This window comes from Rhineura floridana, chromosome 5, assembly GCF_030035675.1.
Source record: "Rhineura floridana isolate rRhiFlo1 chromosome 5, rRhiFlo1.hap2, whole genome shotgun sequence".
In the NCBI taxonomy this organism is placed as follows: Eukaryota; Metazoa; Chordata; class Lepidosauria; order Squamata; family Rhineuridae; genus Rhineura; species Rhineura floridana.
In genome coordinates, this window is record NC_084484.1 from 142,317,874 (window position 1) to 142,335,376 (window position 17,503).

A 17,503-nucleotide genomic window follows, 5' to 3' on the forward strand; every position below is an offset into this window, starting at 1 on the left:
AAACAGTACACAGAAGTAACAGCACACTGTATTTCCATGGCAACTACAGCTCAAAAAGTGTAAGGTAACAGGGACCATACGACTCCCATGTTACAAAAGCTCCACTGGTTGCCACTCTGTTTCCAGACACAATTCAAAGTGCTGGTGATGACCTATAAAGCCCTAAAGAGTGTCCGTTCAGTCGGACAGATGGGCGTCTGCTAAATAAAATTTTATTATTATTATTATTACTATATGGCTTAGGTCCAGGCTATCTGTCAGACCATATCTCCCTATATGAGCCTGCCTGGGCCCTGAGATCCTCAGGAGAGGCCCTTCTCTCAATACCTACGTCCTCACAAGCACGACTAGTGGGGACGCGAGATAGGGCCTTTTCGGTGGCTGACCTGAGGCTTTGGAACTCCCTTCCTAGGGAAGCAAGAATGGCCCCCTCCTTGCAGTCCTTCCGTCGGCAGGCAAAGACTTTTTTATTTCAACAAGCCTTTGGAACTGAAAGCTGTTAAGGACAGGACTTGAAGGGTACTGCATTGCTATTGTCTAATTGTATTATTTTAAACTGAGTTTGAATTATTTTAACTGTATGTATGAATGGTTTTAATACTGTAAATAGTTTAATTCGATTTTAATCTAGACTTTTGTATGTTTTTTATGTGTGCTTTTATCTGGAAGCCGCCATGAGTTCCAGTTTTGGAAAAAGGGCAGGGTAAAAATAATGATAATAAATAAATAAAATAAATAAAGTGATGTAATATGCCTCCACACTAATCATCATCTTCCATGGTATGTCTTCAAAATACTGCTTTCAGGGGTATTACTTTCACAAAATGCTAACCAGTCAGCCGTAGTATCAAGAGTATCAGCTCCTACAAATAAACATAGGCTTATACAAACAACAGCAACAAATACCCAAGTGCTTCGTACTTATTCTAAACACCCAGCTTTGTGGAAACGCTAGCCATCAAGCCAAGTGACATACTGCAAAAGCCACATTACCAAAACGTGATCTGCCTAATAGGATTGTCATCCGCATTTTCTATATGGATAAAGTCAAAGGGTTCATCTTGCCGAGTCTCTGGTTCTTTTTGCTGCTGCAAAGAAAATGCACAGTGGAACAGGAATCCAGAGTCATATTCTCCCTGAAAGACAGACAGTAAAATGAGGATGTGTTAACTGCTTTATGATTTATTTCTTGATTCCTTCATTCCCCTCTCCTCCACCCATGAACCTATTATGGGGGGGAATATCCAGACTAAAAACACTTCCTTTCTATAGATTGGTTTCATCGCTAGTGGCATTTCACACCATATAATATACACACACACTTCAACTCCAGTTGAGGGAAAGGGCACACATTCTTTAAAAATTGGCTTACCATGGACAACCAAAATTTCCCTGGCTGAGAATAAAAACCACAGAGGACAGGGCTTGGAGTCTGTGGAACAAAGATTTCAGGCAGTGGCTCCTCTTCCACAGTTTCTTCCTCTGGAAATTCAATTTCTTCCATTGTTTTCCCCTGATCCAGTTGCTGCTTTATCCACCGCTGCTTTGCCTTCTCCTTCTCTATTTTGACTTTTTCTCTACGTTGAATTTCCTCTTCTCTCTTTTTAAAGAGCCAGTAAAATAAGAACATAAAAAGCCATGTTTATCATACCAAAGACTCATCTAGTCCAGCATCCTGTTTTCCACAGTGGGAAACTAGAGACTTCTGCAAAGCCCACAAGCAGGACTTGAAGAGCACAACAGTCCTCTTCTGCTGTTGTTCCCTAGTGACTGGCATTCAGAGGCAAAATCTCTCTGATCCTGGAGACAGACACATTCGTATTCAATGCATGCAAATCCTAACTTTTTAGGAAATATTTTCCATCAGGCTATGAACTGCTTAGCTGGAGTCTCACATCAAGCACTATACAAACTAATAAGTTCTGCATTTTTACTTTAGTATTCTATAATGATTACAAATTGCATTTCCATATTTGTAACACAGTATTTTACCAAAATCCGAGATTTTATGCTCCAGAAACGAAAATACTCTGTAGGCAAATCTTTTATCTTATAGGTGGATGCTGCATCATAATTCCCAGGGTTTGGAGCAGGAACCTGGACAACAATGCCATTCTTACAGAGAATAAGCAGCTTGCTCTCGAGCTATAGGACAAAACATAAAACACAAGCATATGGTATGGAGTTATGATGGTGAAATATTTTTATGTTCTTAATGCTCAAGGGCAACTATTCCCAGAAGAAAACACAATCTTACAGTATAATTCTAAATGGGAGTTGGGAGGGTGCTGAAGTGACAGATTGTCCACCACTTCCAATGCCCTGCTGGCTTGGGCTGGCCGGAGAGGGGTGGGGCATTGTATTTTTCTCATCAGGAATATCTAGATTTTCTAATTTTCACCCATTGCCACCATTGAATTAGTTGGCATAGAGAAGGAGCCAAATCATGGAATCTCCCCAATAACCAAACCAGGGCCATGGATCCAGCAGATCCAAATTCTCTTCTGTCCCACCCCTGATCACAGAGTACCCTGTTTTGGGATTTTAATTCCAGCTGTTGTTGTCAACACAACCACCAGCAGTGGCAATACACCCTCAGAGTTATCAGCAAGGATAGTTATTTGTGAATATGGTAGGGACTTCCACAGTGGGCACATCCTAACCCCTGCAGCCAGTGGATCTGAGTGACAGGATTGCTCTGCCCATCATGTGAAAATTATCATTTATATGTTCCCCCCTCACAAATCAAAGCACCACATGAGCTCCCAGCTCCCATCATCCCCAACTATTAATAATAATAATAAATAATAAAATTTTATTTTTAGGCCGCCTATCTGGCCAAATGAACGGCCACTCTAGGCAGCGTACATAATTAAAAATACAACATATAATACAGTTTTAACATTTAAAACAATTATAATCCACCAACCTACATCTATACACTGTAAACTAAAATTATCTAGGAGACTTGTATGCCCGCTGAAACAACCAAGTTTTCAATCCTTGGCAGAAACCTACCAGGGTGAGGGCATGGCGAAGGTCGTATGGCAGAGAGTTCCAGAGGGTGGGGGCCACAACTGAGAATGCCCTCTCTCGGGTCCGCACCAGCCTAGCTGTCTTAACTGGTGGGACCGAGAGAAGGTCTTGTGAGGCAGATCTCGTCAGGCGGCATATTTGGTGATGCTGGAGGCGGTCCTTTAGATAAACTGGACCGACACCGTATAGGGCTTTAAAGGTTAACACCAACACCTTGAATTGGGCTCGGTACACAACTGGTAGCCAGTGCAGATCTTCCAGCACTGGGGTAATATGATCCCGGCGGCAGCTGTTTTTAATCAACTGTGCCGCCGCATTCTGTACCAGTTGTAATTTCTGGACCGTCTTCAAGGGTAGCCCCACATAGAGCGCATTACAGTAGTCTAAGCGAGAGGAGACCAGGGCATGCACAACCCGTGGGAGCAGATGGACCGGAAGGTAGGGTCGCAGCCTCTGTATCAGACGTAATTGATACCAAGCTGCCCGGCTCACCGCTGACACCTGAGCCTCCATGGACAGCCGGGAGTCAAGAATGACCCCGAGGCTGCGAACCTGGTCCTTCAGGGGCAATCTAACCCCGTTCAGCGTCAGGTCAATATCTCCTATCCTTCTCTTATCTCCCACAAGCAGTACCTCGGTCTTGTCAGGGTTCAGTTTCAGCCTGTTTCCTCCCATCCATTCACTTACAGACTCCAGGCACTTGGAATAGTCTCCACAGCCAACTCCGGTGAGAACTTAAATGAGAGATAGAGCTGAGTGACATCCGCATATTGGTGACACTGCAACCCAAATCTCCTGATGATAGCTCCCAGCGGCTTTACATAGATGTTAAACAGCATGGGAGAGAGGATAGAACCCTGTGGCATACCACAATTGAGAGGCCAAGGGTCTGAAACCTCCTCTCCCAATGCCACCCTCTGGTGCCTGTCAGAGAGATAGGAACGGAACCACCGTAAAACAGTGCCCCCAATTCCCATTTCCTCCAGGCGATCCAGGAGGATACCGTGGTCAACGGTATCAAAAGCTGCTGAGAGATCCAGGAGGACGAGGAAGGAGTGTTCTCCCCTATCCAACGCCCTCCTTAAATCATCCACCAGAGCGACCAAGGCTGTTTCAGTTCCATATCCAGTCCTGAAGCCTGACTGGAATGGATCTAAGTAATCTGTTTCCTCCAAGTGTGTCTGTAGCTGTTTGGCCACCACACGTTCGATCACCTTGCCCAAGAATGGTAAATTGGAGACTGGGCGAAAGTTGTTTAAATCTTGGGGATCCAAGGAGGGTTTTTTCAAGATGGGCTTTATTACCGCCTCCTTGAGGGCGGATGGCAATGCACCCTCTTCCAAGGAAGCATTTACCACCACCATGATCCCTTCGCTCAGTCTCTCTTTGCAGCCCACAATGAGCCATGTGGGGCAAGGGTCAAACAAACAAGTGGTCGGTCTCACAGTAGAGAGCACCTTGTCCACTTCCTCAGAGGGAAGAGGCTGAAACCGATCCCACCGGACCGGATCGCTTCCTGTGTCCACGGCGTGTGGAATTATGCTCTTCAGGCGATCGATTTTATCAGCAAAATGTTTTGCAAATGCGTCACAGGAGGCTTTAGAGTGCTCCATGGGTTCCTGGGCAGCTGGACCAACCAGGCTTCGGACCACTTGGAACAACCTCCTGGGACAACATTCTGCGGATGCAATAGAGGCAGCAAAGAAGCCCTTCTTTGCTGCCTTTGTTGCCACTTGGTAGGCTGCTATTGCTGCTCTAACCAGCGTCCGATCATCCTCGGAGCAAGACTTCCGCCACCGGCGTTCTAGCCGTCTCACCTCCTGCCTCAAACCCCGCAACCGTGGTGTATACCATGGTGCGGTCTGAGTTCTATTCAGGGGGAGAGGACGTTTCGGTGCCACCCGGTCTATTGCCCCGGTGAGCTCCCTGTTCCACTCTGTCACCAAGGTTTCGACCAGGCGGCCTTCAGACAGCTCCAAATCTCCCAGCGCATTCAGGAATCCAATTGGCTCCATCAGGCGTCTGGGGCGAACCATCCGAATCGGTCCCTGTCCCCTGCGGAGGGTGTGTGGCAATAAGAGGTCCATTTTCACCAGATAGTGATCTGACCATGACATGGGGTTTGAAGAAATAGCCCCCATTTTCAGAGCACTACCACCCCCTCCAGAGACAAATACAAGGTCGAGAGCATGACCAGCTGCATGGGTGGGCCCACAATTACTAAGGTGCAGTTCCCAGGAAGTCATGGTTTCCATGAAATCCCGAGGGGCTCCTATGAGATCCGTCTCGGCATGCAGGTTACAATCCCCCAGAACCAAAAGGTTGAGGGAGAGAACCCGCACAGCCGAGATAACCTCCAGCACCTCGGTCAGGGAGTCAGCTGTGCAGCGGGGTGGGCGGTACACAGGAAGAATCCCTAAACTGTCCTTAGGGCCCAACCTCCAGTACATGCAATCAACAAACTTGGTCTCGTGGAGAGGGGGTCTGGCAAAAATCAAGGACCCACGATAGATAACTGCCACTCCCCCTCCCTGCCTACCAATCCTCGGCTGCTGCGTGTACTGGAAACCGGCTGGACACATGGCCCCAAGCACAGAAGCTGAGGCCTCGTCCAGCCATGTCTCCGTAATCCATATCAGGTCTGCGTTCTCATCCATGATCATGTCATGGATGAGAGATGTTTTCTGTACCACAGACCTGGCATTACACAACAGCAGTCGAAGATTGGTTGGAGCTGTACATCCCCCAGTTATCTTCAGGTCATGAGCAGGCCTGGAACAGGGGATGGATATTATGCATCTATCTCTTGTTCCCCAAAACTGGCCTGGCCTGCCCCTAGCACCTTTCCGGCATCTGCCGCCTAGCCTCTGAATGTCGTGGCCTCCCACCCTCCCCACCAGAACTCTCTCTGCTATGGACATAGCCCCCTCCCGTCCAGGCCTCAACAGAATCACCCAGCCCTAACGGCCCACACAGAATTCTAAAACTGTTATTAACCCCTCCCCTCCCAACTCCGTTCCACCAGGCGCTCCAGTCGAGCGCACCGGCGGCTCTCCTTCCCTCAACTTCCCCTCACACAAGCCCCAGAGGGCCGGCAGGCAATAGCAATCCAGTGGCAGATCAACCACTGCTGCTGGGAGGCGCAGGTCCAGGCCCGCCAAGCCAAAATGCCTTCACAAGATCACCCTCAATGGCCCAGGGCCACGCCCACACCTCAACCTCATCCCACAGCGCCCCCACTATCACTGGGCCCACTGTCCTGCACCCGGGCCGGGAGGCAGGCCACACCCAAATGCCAGCTGCCCCCCCACAGCACCTCCTAACTGCCGCCGGTCTGGCACTTCCCACGGCCTCTCCGGCCCCAGTCGTCATGACCCTGGAGTCCTGCATTGACCAGAACACCAACTTGGAGGCTACAAAGCTACCAGCAATGGAGCCACACAGGGTTCCTGCCTTTGAGCCTGATGTTGATGATCAACTGAATCACTGAACCTGATGAGCACTGAACCTGAGGCTGGCAGGCAGAAGCCTGCTGAATCAGATGCCACAGCACCGAACTCATAGAATCACAGCCAGAACCATCACAGACACCTTTCCCTGGGCTCATAGGATCTCACCAATCTAAAACACAGAAAGAGCATCATGTGGGAGACCATGGAATGCCAGAGACGTGCCCATTTTCAGACACATGGGATTGTCCTTGAAGTTCTCCATAAGACAATGGAATCAAGGAGAGGTATACTGAATGTACAGGTTCAAGAGGCCTCAGCTTACTTCCAACCCAGGCAGACAGACAGCTCTGTGGTCCACAAGGGCCATCTAGGGAACAGTACTAGCTTGCCGGAGAATTTTCAGCTGAACCTAATGGCCAATCCTTGTCCATGAAGCCCTATGCAGCTTCAGAGCTTGTTCCTTAGTATGAGCAACTCTTCAACGATTTCAACCTACTGCTCCCTTTTCCTAATTTCTACACTGAATCTTCTCTGTCTAACTTTGTCTAAGCACCTGATTCTGCCCTGTGACCTCTTGTTTGCAACTCTGGAACTCAACCTCTATTGCTCCTGATTCCTTGATCTTTCTTTGTCTGTTCTGGAACTGGATCTCTACCTGTTTTGGACTGACATGGATTAGAACCTGGGACATGAAGGCCTGGAACCCTACCTTAACTAAGGCCAAGCAGTGGTTGACAACAAAATACTAATGATGGTGAAAACAGATTGATCTCTCCAAGCTAAGTGAATAGAGAAAAAGAATGGCAGATGAGATGCAAAGTGAACTAGTGCAAAGTGATGCACATTGCGACAAAAATACTACAACTTAATGATTATTAAAATATTCCTCAGATCACTTACAGTATTTTATTTATACCTATTTTAAATTCATTTTTATTTCAAGAGTGCATCTTGACCCTTTAGGATAAACACAGTATCACAGTATATAGCAAAAATCATGAGATGTAAAACACTAGCTACTCACATGAGAAAGAGGAGACCACTGCAGTGCCTGAACAGGCCCTGGAACAGAAATGAAGCCAATTGGCTCATATTTGTCTTCAACATTAAAGAAGAAAACAGTTTTATCGTTACTCTGGGGGGGAAAAGGATGGAAAAATTACTAAGGCCATGCATTCCATACTAGTAGCCCACTATAGCAAAAGACAGAGTCCCACAGCACAATCAACTAATTTGTTTTAGTAGGAACCTTCATATGCAAAAGCGTACTTCATCAGTTGCACCTTGTGTTACTAGCAAGTCCAGAATAATGCAGAGGTTTTTCCCATCTACCTATCACAAATTAAACTGAGGCTGAACTCCAGACTATCTGGCATCTGTGTCCAACCTACTATTAATTTGGATTGGGCTCAGGAGCTACCCAGAGGTTTTCAATCTTTGATGTGAACAGGCCCTGAAGGCAACAGTTACTGGCTTTATACTGGCTTTTTTAAAATGCAATGTAATGCAATATAATGCAAGAGTATTGCCATATGCTTCTTACAGTTTTCTCACACTGCAGCAGCTAAGCAAACTCCGAGTTGCTTGCGTTAAACCAAACTGTGAAAGATGATTCAAGAAGAACATATACCTGCTTTTTGTGTGGATCCTGGCAGATACTGTACATACATTAAATATGAATCTAATTACTTAAGAAAAGGGTATTTATAAAAACTTAGTTTATGTTAAAACATCAAACAACATTTACACAAAATCAAGATGTAATACAATATCACAAAATACCCACAAAACCACAATAAGTAACTTTAGTCAGCAAAAACACATTTCAAAAGCTTTCTAAAAATTCTTAAGGAGCAATCCTCTCTTTAAAAAGTCTCCCCCAAAGGATCTGAGCTTGTCCCAAAGGAACAGAGAAGCCAAGAAGATGTGAGAAACTAAAGTGTCAAAATCTTCCTGAAATTTTCTCAGAATACATTCTAATATTTATACACAAATGCATACGTATAAACAATCTCTAATTTTAAAAATTTCTTGGATCATCACTCTTATGTAATGAACTGTCAGAAGTTCAGTTTTATCTTCTCATTTCATAAACAATGAGTTTTCACTAAGATTCAAAACAAAACATTTGACTTTAGGTCAGGTTTGAGTGCCCTATCTGTGATCCCCAGTATAACTGCTTTGAAGTTCCAAAAATATTTTCACCATGTTTTCTTCTTGTCATGTTAGCAAGCAATGTTAACAATATTAGCATAACCAAGTTCCTTCCTCTTAAACCCCTTTCAAAATCTCTCATTACTCTTCCATAAATAGGAACAAAGCAGATGAAATACAGATGAACAAACATCTCAAATACCAGTTAGAAAACACTGAGCTAAAAGAAAAGAAGTAGCCGAAGAGGCCAGGATGAAGAAGGCAAATTCAAGAGTTTAGTTAAATCAAGAATATAAGGGTGAATATAACTCATATTTTCATTCTCTCTCAACATTTGTACAAGTTAATAGGCAACAATCCAATTGCAGAACAAATATTACCAGGCAAACTTTTTTTGACAACAGAAATGCACAAAGTTCATTGAAAAGTGAAATTATGTTTAAACACTAGGCCAGAGACATCTGGGATCACAAACTACTTTTCTCCAATATCTATGATGTGGCCCATTAAAAATCTTAATTTAATAAGTTAAGTCATACCCCTGTGGCGAGCACTTCCCCATTACGCTCATAGGCCAATGCTGTCACTATAGTGGTATGAGGTTTGAAAGCTTGTTTCAGACGGAAGGCTGCATCTGCTACATTATCCCGTCCAGAAATAACAGGGAGTCCCTTTGGATTGTAAAGTTCAATGATACGAACAACTCCATCTTGAAAACCTACAACAATTATACCTCTTTTGGGATTTACCTGTGATAAAGAAAATACATAGCAATTAAGAGCTAATTTAAACCCTGTCATATTTCATCTCACAAATTTATATAAACTGTTATTGTTTATGTATAGAGAGTAAGCCACGTACACTGTGGGTGACATTTTGTTCTCAAATACCAGTACCAAACCATTATTGTTATCACAACCTAACTGTAAGGACAGGACACAGCAAAATCAATAAAAGTAAAATGTTTCCCAAACAATGAATATGAAAACCCAGCAAAACAAAACTGTAAACCTTAGACCAGCCTTCCTCAGCCTGGTGCCCTCCAGATGTTATGGACTACAACTCCCATCAGCTCCAGCCGCTATAGTCATTTAGTTCAAAACATCTGGAAGGTTAGGGTATCACACTAGGAAAAACTGCTTTAAATCAACAGCAGGCAGAAGGTGGGTTAGATTGCTGGAGGATTTGCAGTAAATTGGCAGGAGTTACTAACTCATATTTGTTTAACAATAACAACAAAAGGCTTTTTCTCTTAAATTGGGTTTTTCGATTCCCTGATTATCTGTAGTCACTTAGATGTACCCACCCTATTCCTGTAACTGTAATTTGTTTTAACTGTTTCTAATACTGAGCTTTAAATTGTTGTAGCCCACCCTGAGACCTGCTGGTGAAGGATGGGTGGTGGTGGTAAAATAATAATAATTAGGGTGCAGCAGGAGATAATGTCTATTCCTTGCATTTTGCATCTGACTCCACCACTCTCCTGCCACCATTTTACACCAGGCTGGTACATCTTGGATTTTTTAGTTAAAGGCCAGAGTAGATCCCACAAGTCTAACGCCCACCCATACCTTCTTTAGACTAACCTCCCTCTCTCTCCTCCGCCCAGCAACAGCAGCCTAATATCTTCACCATCACCATAAAAAGGAAAGCTAAAACTAAAAACAATAATCATACACACAGCATTGTAGCCTATTTCTCCAAAGAATGGCATCATGGCTAGATATGCTTAAATCTCAAAGAAGATATAGTTCAGACATAGCAGTTATTGTTCTGGTAGGAGAAATCTGAATGGCTCATTAGAAATTGCGCTTTATTTTCCTTCAAAATAAACCCTTGGAGAATATGCAAATTTATCCAGACCACTCTGTGATAGGTCTGGATAAATTTAAACTACCAAATAATGCAACACCTGGAAACTAAGGATATCTCTACCTACACAAGGACCTAGGAAGGAAACTATGAGTGAGAAGGTATGAAACTAAAGGGAACAGGAATGGAGAACAATCCAGACAACCTGCTCCTGAATCTCGTTATCATAAGAGAGAGGCGATACAAACAATTAGCCATTCGTACATTACAACAGCCCATCCCATCTTGCACTTCCTCTCCCTATCTTGTGCTGGAAGCGGGGCAAGAGCAACTCCTGTTTTGTTCTTTTGTTTATGTTCCAGAAGGGCGATAGAGTTAGGGTCCTCCAGATGGTTAGGCTTGACTACCTTTACCTGTGATGCTCAGACTGTCTTCCTTCCGTCGTTAGACTGATATGCCTAGGGAAGCTTATCTGCCCCTCCTCCTTCTGCCCTTTCCCCATTCTTCTCTTCGACTGTCCAAGAGAGAGGAGACATCTTTGTCTCCGCTCTCTCTCTCCTGAGCCATGAGGGCAACTCCCAAACCTGGGCATTGCGCCTCCAACTTAGTTAGTTAGTTAGAACTAGGTATGCCTTTCTAGCTACTATGTATTTCTATAAATAAAGTAGCTTTTCTTATTTTACTAAGTCTTAAGTCTCAGTGATCTCAATGCAGGGTAAAAGTCTGCCACTTAGGTAAAAGCACACACGGGCACACACACATCTCAGACCATTGACAATCTCTGCTAACATTTATACAAATTTACACAACATCTTGCACTACTTACCACAGTTGGTGCCCAGATCATTGCGGTTCCTCCCTGTTTAAATTTCATCTCAGCCAACTGCACATTACCAATAAAATCATAGATACGCACTGAACCTAATCAGGAAAAAAGGAAGGTTGTATCTTCATTGCTTTATAAAATTTAAGCAACAGGCTTTGCTACATTGGAATGTAAACTGAATCACATTTATTTCTTCATTTTTGTCATAAGAATTCTCAAAAGGTCCAAACAAGAACCTGTCCAGCAATTTTGGAGCTTTGAAACATTTTAGAATACCTCCCAGAAAGAGACAGCATGGTGCCAAAAAAGATACTTTGTAGAGTGTTGGTCTTGGAAAACATGGTTCCATTTCTTTACACATCTATAAACTAACTGGGTGTTCTTCCAGAAGATATTGGGTTGGACCTAGTAATGATCTTCTCAAACCGAAAGAGTCTTTCTACTGGAGAAAGAGCCATTCCAGTCACAGAAGGGAACTTTTGGATGCATCCCACAACGTCTCAGCCAAATTCCACATAAACATAATGGGAGTGATAATAATATGACTCACAGAACAGTTGTGAAGATCAACAGTAGTCAAATGCTTTGCCCTTTAAAAGTGCAACAGTAGTAATTATTATTAGAACCCTAAAAAATTGCCCAGGATTTACTTAGTATTACTCTGTTGTCAAACATATTGGTATTACCATCTGAAATTGTCTGGGTTCAGTCCTGCCCAGACATGGAAATTTGAGTCTCCTCAGAGGAGGAGCAAAGGAGAGCAGGACCTCCCAACAGATCTCTGCTCTATGATCCTGAGGAGCCATCAGACTCATATCCCTGCCCCAGTATCAGAAGTCTTTACACCAATCACCTACATTCGTGGCCAGATGTCAGACACCACCCCCCACTGTAACACCCATGGTCACAGGAGCAGAGGAGATGGTGAACCTGGCAGACGCTTCAGGGCTGTCAGCCAAGTGTCCATCTACTTGCATGTGAGGTGACTTGGCAGGAAAGGGAAGCAAATATATGCATCTGTCAGGATTAGGATCCGACTGAGAGCAAGGAAGCAGTGGAGTCTCTAGATCCTATATAAGCTTTCAGCCTGATATGCTTCACTGCTGAAACCTCCCTTAAAGCTCCTTACAGTGCCTTTTTAGACTGAAGAAATGGGCAGAAACAGACTTATTTTTCCACAGCTAAATAAACACAGTCATTAAGGCTGCAATCCAATACACACTTACCTGGGAGTAAGCACCATTGAACACAATCGAGCTTACTTTTGAGTGGACATCTATTGGATTGCAGTCTAAGAGCATAAGAAGAGCCTGTTGGGTCAGGCCATTGGCCTATCTAGTCCAACATCCTGTTCTCACAGTGGCCAACCAGATGCCTATGGGAAACCTGCAAGCAGGACCAGAACGCAAAAGCACGCTCCCCTCCTGCGGTTTCCAGCAAGTTTACATTACTTGCTCCCTAAGTAGTACACTGCAGAGCAAAACACAAAATATTATTTAAAAATTGCTTAGATTTTAATGTGAAAGTGTTTTTAAAAAAATTCACTGCTACTGGGTTTATCTATAAACTGGCCAAAAACACCATGTACAAGGGACACTTAAAAAAATGAAACTACATCACTACAAGTGATCTGTGGATTATCTCCCCAAATATGTCTATTTAAAACAACTAATTTTAATCTTTAAAATTGAGTGTGGGGAGGGTCAAAAGGAAAAAGAGATGAACTTACGGTCAAGAGCAGTAGTGGCCATGATATATGTAACTGGAGAGACACATATGGCTTTTATCTTTCCAGAATGAAAATTAAAGAGGCATTCTGGGTCATGAGTCTACAGAAGAAAACATTTTTTAAAAGTTTGTAAAAGTATTTTAAAAAGTTATGTGTAACAGTACCACCTAGGGATAAGAATTAAAGCCTCTCTGAAATTTCAGATTCCTAAAATATATTGGACATTCAAACTTCTGTCCCTAGTCTTCAGTCTAGGGGGCAAACTAGTCTTCAGTCTAGGGGGCAAACTGAAGAACAACAGTGTGAAAAAAACATAAGGTATCTTAGGTTTCTGTATCCCTTTTATATCCAAATACAAAAATACAAAGAATCTGTACATGTGTATTGATAAAATAAGTGCTGCTTCTTACTGTGGACAAAAGAACTCCAACCAACCAATTTAACTGACATTGAAGAAACAGGGAAATGGTGATAATATGAAACCTGCCAACTATATTTGAGTAAGACAAGGATGACAAACACAAAATACGTTTGTATGTGGGGGGGTCTTTACTTGCAGAACACTGAAACGAACAATATAGACATCCAAATTCTCTGACTAATGAGGTTTCAAGGATTCCAGTATCTACTCAGGTTTTGGTTTCCTTGGAATGAGGTTACTGAAGACTGACTAGCGTTTTGTGATATGGTTTGTTTACACACATACATAGAATGAGAACAGGTGGAGATTCACCGCATTAACACCCCAGCAAATACTGCTCCCTATCAGATTTCTAAAGGAACCAAGACCAACTCAGCTCTGCATGTGTGCCTCTTTTGGTCATTGTCCGAAAACTGTTCAACCGTCCTTTTGTTTCCTGCTTACATACACATCTGGCACTTCCTCTCCATTGTTTGGTGAGGAAAAAAAGGATAAGTAATCTCTGCCCCTATTATAGTCTTTTCTCACATTTTTAAGAGGTCTTGCCTCACGGCAACCCACACTGATAGCTCTACTCACAGAACTCTAACGGGAAACCAACAACAATATTGTTATGAGCATGGGGGGGGGGCTGGAATGGATGATTTCTGTGGGTCACCTTTCCAGCCTCTGATTTGGAATCCTATGCCTGGGAGGCTGGCTCTGCTAGCCAGATGAATCTCCTTTGTTAATCAAATAGAGTGGCTAGGTAGTTAATGGTCCTATTTAGTTGCCCCGGTAACTGGTGAAAGGGGCTGGGAAGATCCTTTTGTCATTTTAAACTCTACTGGAGGAGAGTCTCCCCCCCACTCCTGGGCGGGGAGAAGTGTGTTTGGGGTTGGTAGTGTGTGTTCTGGAGAACTAGGGCAGCAGGCATGCGGAGAGGCTGGCTCCCTGCATCGTGGCGATAGGATGCCCCTGCACCTAGATGGAAAAGCTGGATATTAGACTGCTGATGCCTTGAACCCCTCCATCCTAAGCTCAGGTTGGAATGTGTGTACATAAATAAACCATATTTCATAAAGACACCGCAGTCTCCGCTGGCCTTCTTCCCAAAGGAAACCAAACCCTGGATGGGCGCAGGGACCCCCTGAAATCTCACCGCTCGGAGATTGGGGGAGACGCGCAACAATATAATGGCAGTGCAAATCCTACTTCTTTCATTTCACTGATCCAATTCATTTCTGTAAATATGTATGTAGACTCTGCTTTGTGTTAAAATTTTGTCATTTAAAAAAATGCACACACCTAAACAAGATTAATACATCAACCAGATCCCCAAAAATCACAGGTTAGTAATCAATGATGGTTTTGCCTTAGCAGAAAGTGCAACCCAATTTTAGTGCAACTCAGTTTTTGCCAACTTCCCCTATCTATTGCAGCCCTCTGCGCTATACTGTTCTGGAGAGTCCCCCAACCCTCAAGGGCAGTGTGGGGGCTGGGGAGCTTAAATGGGTAGGAAGGATCAGAGAAAATTGGGTGATTCAACTTGCATGATCAGAAGAGCTGTCCACTCAAGCAACACCAGCACTGGATACTAACCACAAATAACTATTGATGTTTTGAGGCCATCATTTCCAAAGTCATATAAACCATAGGACCTGTACATCTTTAAAGATAAAATATTAACCTCCATTTCTCCAAAATGTATAAATAAGATACAATTGAAGAATGACTGGGGAATAAAACAAGGAAAGAAAATATAAAGTAAAACTTACAACATTTGAGAAACTCAGATCAAGCTTCCATATGGCACCATTAAAATCCTAGAGGAGAAAATATTTAACAAGTGGCTATTATTTCAAGTGATATTCACATCCCTATCCTAAGGAAATCATAGAATAGTAGAGTTGGAAGGGGCCTATAAGGCCATCAAGTCCAACTCTCTGCTCTATGCAGGAATCCAAATCAAAGCATCCCCGACAGATGGCTGTCCAGCTGCCTCTTGAATGCCTCCAGAGTCGGAGAGCCCACTACCTCTCTAGGTGATTGGTTCCATTGACGTATGGCTCTAACAGTTAGGAAGTTTTTCCTGATGTCCAGTCGAAATCTGGCTTCCTGCAACTTGAGCCCATTATTCCGTGTCCTGCACCCTGGGATAATCGAGAAGAGATCCTGGCCCTCTTGCGTGTGACAACCTTTCAAGTACTTGAAGAGTGCTATCATATCTCCCCTGTCTTCTCTTCTCCAGGCTAAACATGCCCAATTCTCTCAGTCTCTCCTCATAGGGCTTTGTTTCCAGTCCCCTCATCATCCTTGTTGCCCTCCTCTGAACCTGTTCCAGTTTGTCTGCATCCTTCTTCAAGTGCGGAGACCAGAACTGGACGCAGTACTCAAGATGAGGCCTAACCAGTGCTGAATAGAGGAGAACTAATACTTCACACAATTTGGAAACTATACTTCTGTTAATGCAGCCTAATATAGCATTTGCCTTTTTTGCAGCCACATCACACTGTTGACTCATATTCAGCTTGTGATCAACAACATTTCCAAGATCCTTCTTGCATGTCGTACTGCTGAGCCAAGTATCCCCCATCTGATAACTGTGCATTTGGTTTCTTTTTCCTAAGTGTAGAACTTTGCATTTATCCCTGTTGAATTTCATTCTGTTGTTTTCAGCCCAATGATCCACCATATCAAGGTCCAATTTAGCTGCATTTTCCCAGTTAAATAAACAGCTAACTTGCCCCATTGACTTCAATTACACAACAATAAACATGTCACTGCTTTTAAATGTTTTGAAATTTTAAATAGCAGGCTACACCCCCTCTCCACATGACATATGCCCTCACTGGTCCTGTCCGTACCCTTTGCGGGTGTTTTTGCATGGCTAGAATGTGTCCTTGAATTGTAATGCCTCTTGCTTGCCTGGATGGTGCATGGAAAGGTGTGTGTGTAGGCACCTCTGATTTTTGCATGGCTGGAATATACCCTACTGTACAAAGGGAAGAGTCATATCTATTGCCTGGTCCCTTTTTGCTTCTAGCCCCACCTACATTTGCCTCTGGCCCTGCCCATCCCCTGGCATATGACCCCTAGAAGGTGGTCCGCAATGGAATATAGCCCCACTGCTCTAAAAATGTTAGGTTTGCCTTCACCCTTACTTTCTATGGATTGGAGTCATTATGTGGATAAGGCAGCCTTATAAATAAGTTAGTAGCTTGCAAATATTTTTACTAGCCTGCTAAAAGACTAGTAGCCTGTATTTACATGCTCTGTGGCCAGCATGGAAATGCAGGCTACTAGCCTCTTAGGCAGGCTAGTTAAAAATGCCTTCTAACCTGCTAAGCAGGCTGGCAGAAGAGGGACACAGCTGAAGGATAGGTTTCCCTTTGGCAACAGGAGTCGTTACCAGTGTCCCAAGCGTTTGGTGAGAACTGCTGGTAAAACATGCTCCCAAGGAAAGATTTATTCTGAAACCTGTAAGATCTGGAATAAATATTATTTCAAGCACCTGAAGCATTTTTCCTCTTTTTTGTTTGTTTTGTTTTGCCTACCGGTGGGGCTTTCCTGGTTCTTTGGTTGGTTTTCTGCTTTTAGCCTCATATACCACCATGACATCATCACATCCTAAACATGAAAAAGGGTTGTCTCTACTATTGAATCAGGGCACTATAGTGATCATCCTCCACATGTGTCCTCAAAAAGTCCTCTATACAACAGAGAAGGATTAAAGCAACTCTTACCTGAGCATACCAGTATGGCTCTCCACGTTCATGAATTTTCACCATACAGCTCAGATTTACATTTTTGCCAACTAAAAGTTCGTTCATGTGTTCCATTTCTATCAGTCCAGTGTCATCCACAATATCAGCTGTGTCTATTGTTTCAAAATCCCAAACCTTCACGGAGTTTGGAAGAGAAAAGAATATATTTTTATTGGTGATAAATGCCAATGCATTTCATTGTATAAAACATGATAAAAATATGGATGATATGAGCAAACCTAAGAGAAGGAGTACTTCAAAAGGATCTTTCATTCACATGTAATTGGTTGGAATAGAAAGCTTAATTTTTTCTCTCCCTATCATAAT

At 43.5% G+C, this 17,503-nt stretch overlaps 1 protein-coding gene across 1 annotated transcript in view; it reads right to left on the bottom strand.

Moving 5' to 3' along the window:
- CFAP44 (cilia and flagella associated protein 44) overlaps positions 1–17,503 on the bottom strand; it is a 91,394-nt gene that overhangs the window by 49,020 nt on the left and 24,871 nt on the right. Inside the window, exons 9-17 of the mRNA XM_061628315.1 lie at positions 17,156–17,311; positions 15,188–15,235; positions 13,010–13,109; positions 11,281–11,375; positions 9,182–9,391; positions 7,513–7,623; positions 1,993–2,145; positions 1,373–1,600; positions 994–1,136 (exon numbers count right to left, since the gene is read on the bottom strand). Coding sequence (XP_061484299.1) covers positions 994–1,136; positions 1,373–1,600; positions 1,993–2,145; positions 7,513–7,623; positions 9,182–9,391; positions 11,281–11,375; positions 13,010–13,109; positions 15,188–15,235; positions 17,156–17,311 — 1,244 coding nt within the window. The remainder of the gene's footprint in view (positions 1–993; positions 1,137–1,372; positions 1,601–1,992; positions 2,146–7,512; positions 7,624–9,181; positions 9,392–11,280; positions 11,376–13,009; positions 13,110–15,187; positions 15,236–17,155; positions 17,312–17,503) is intronic.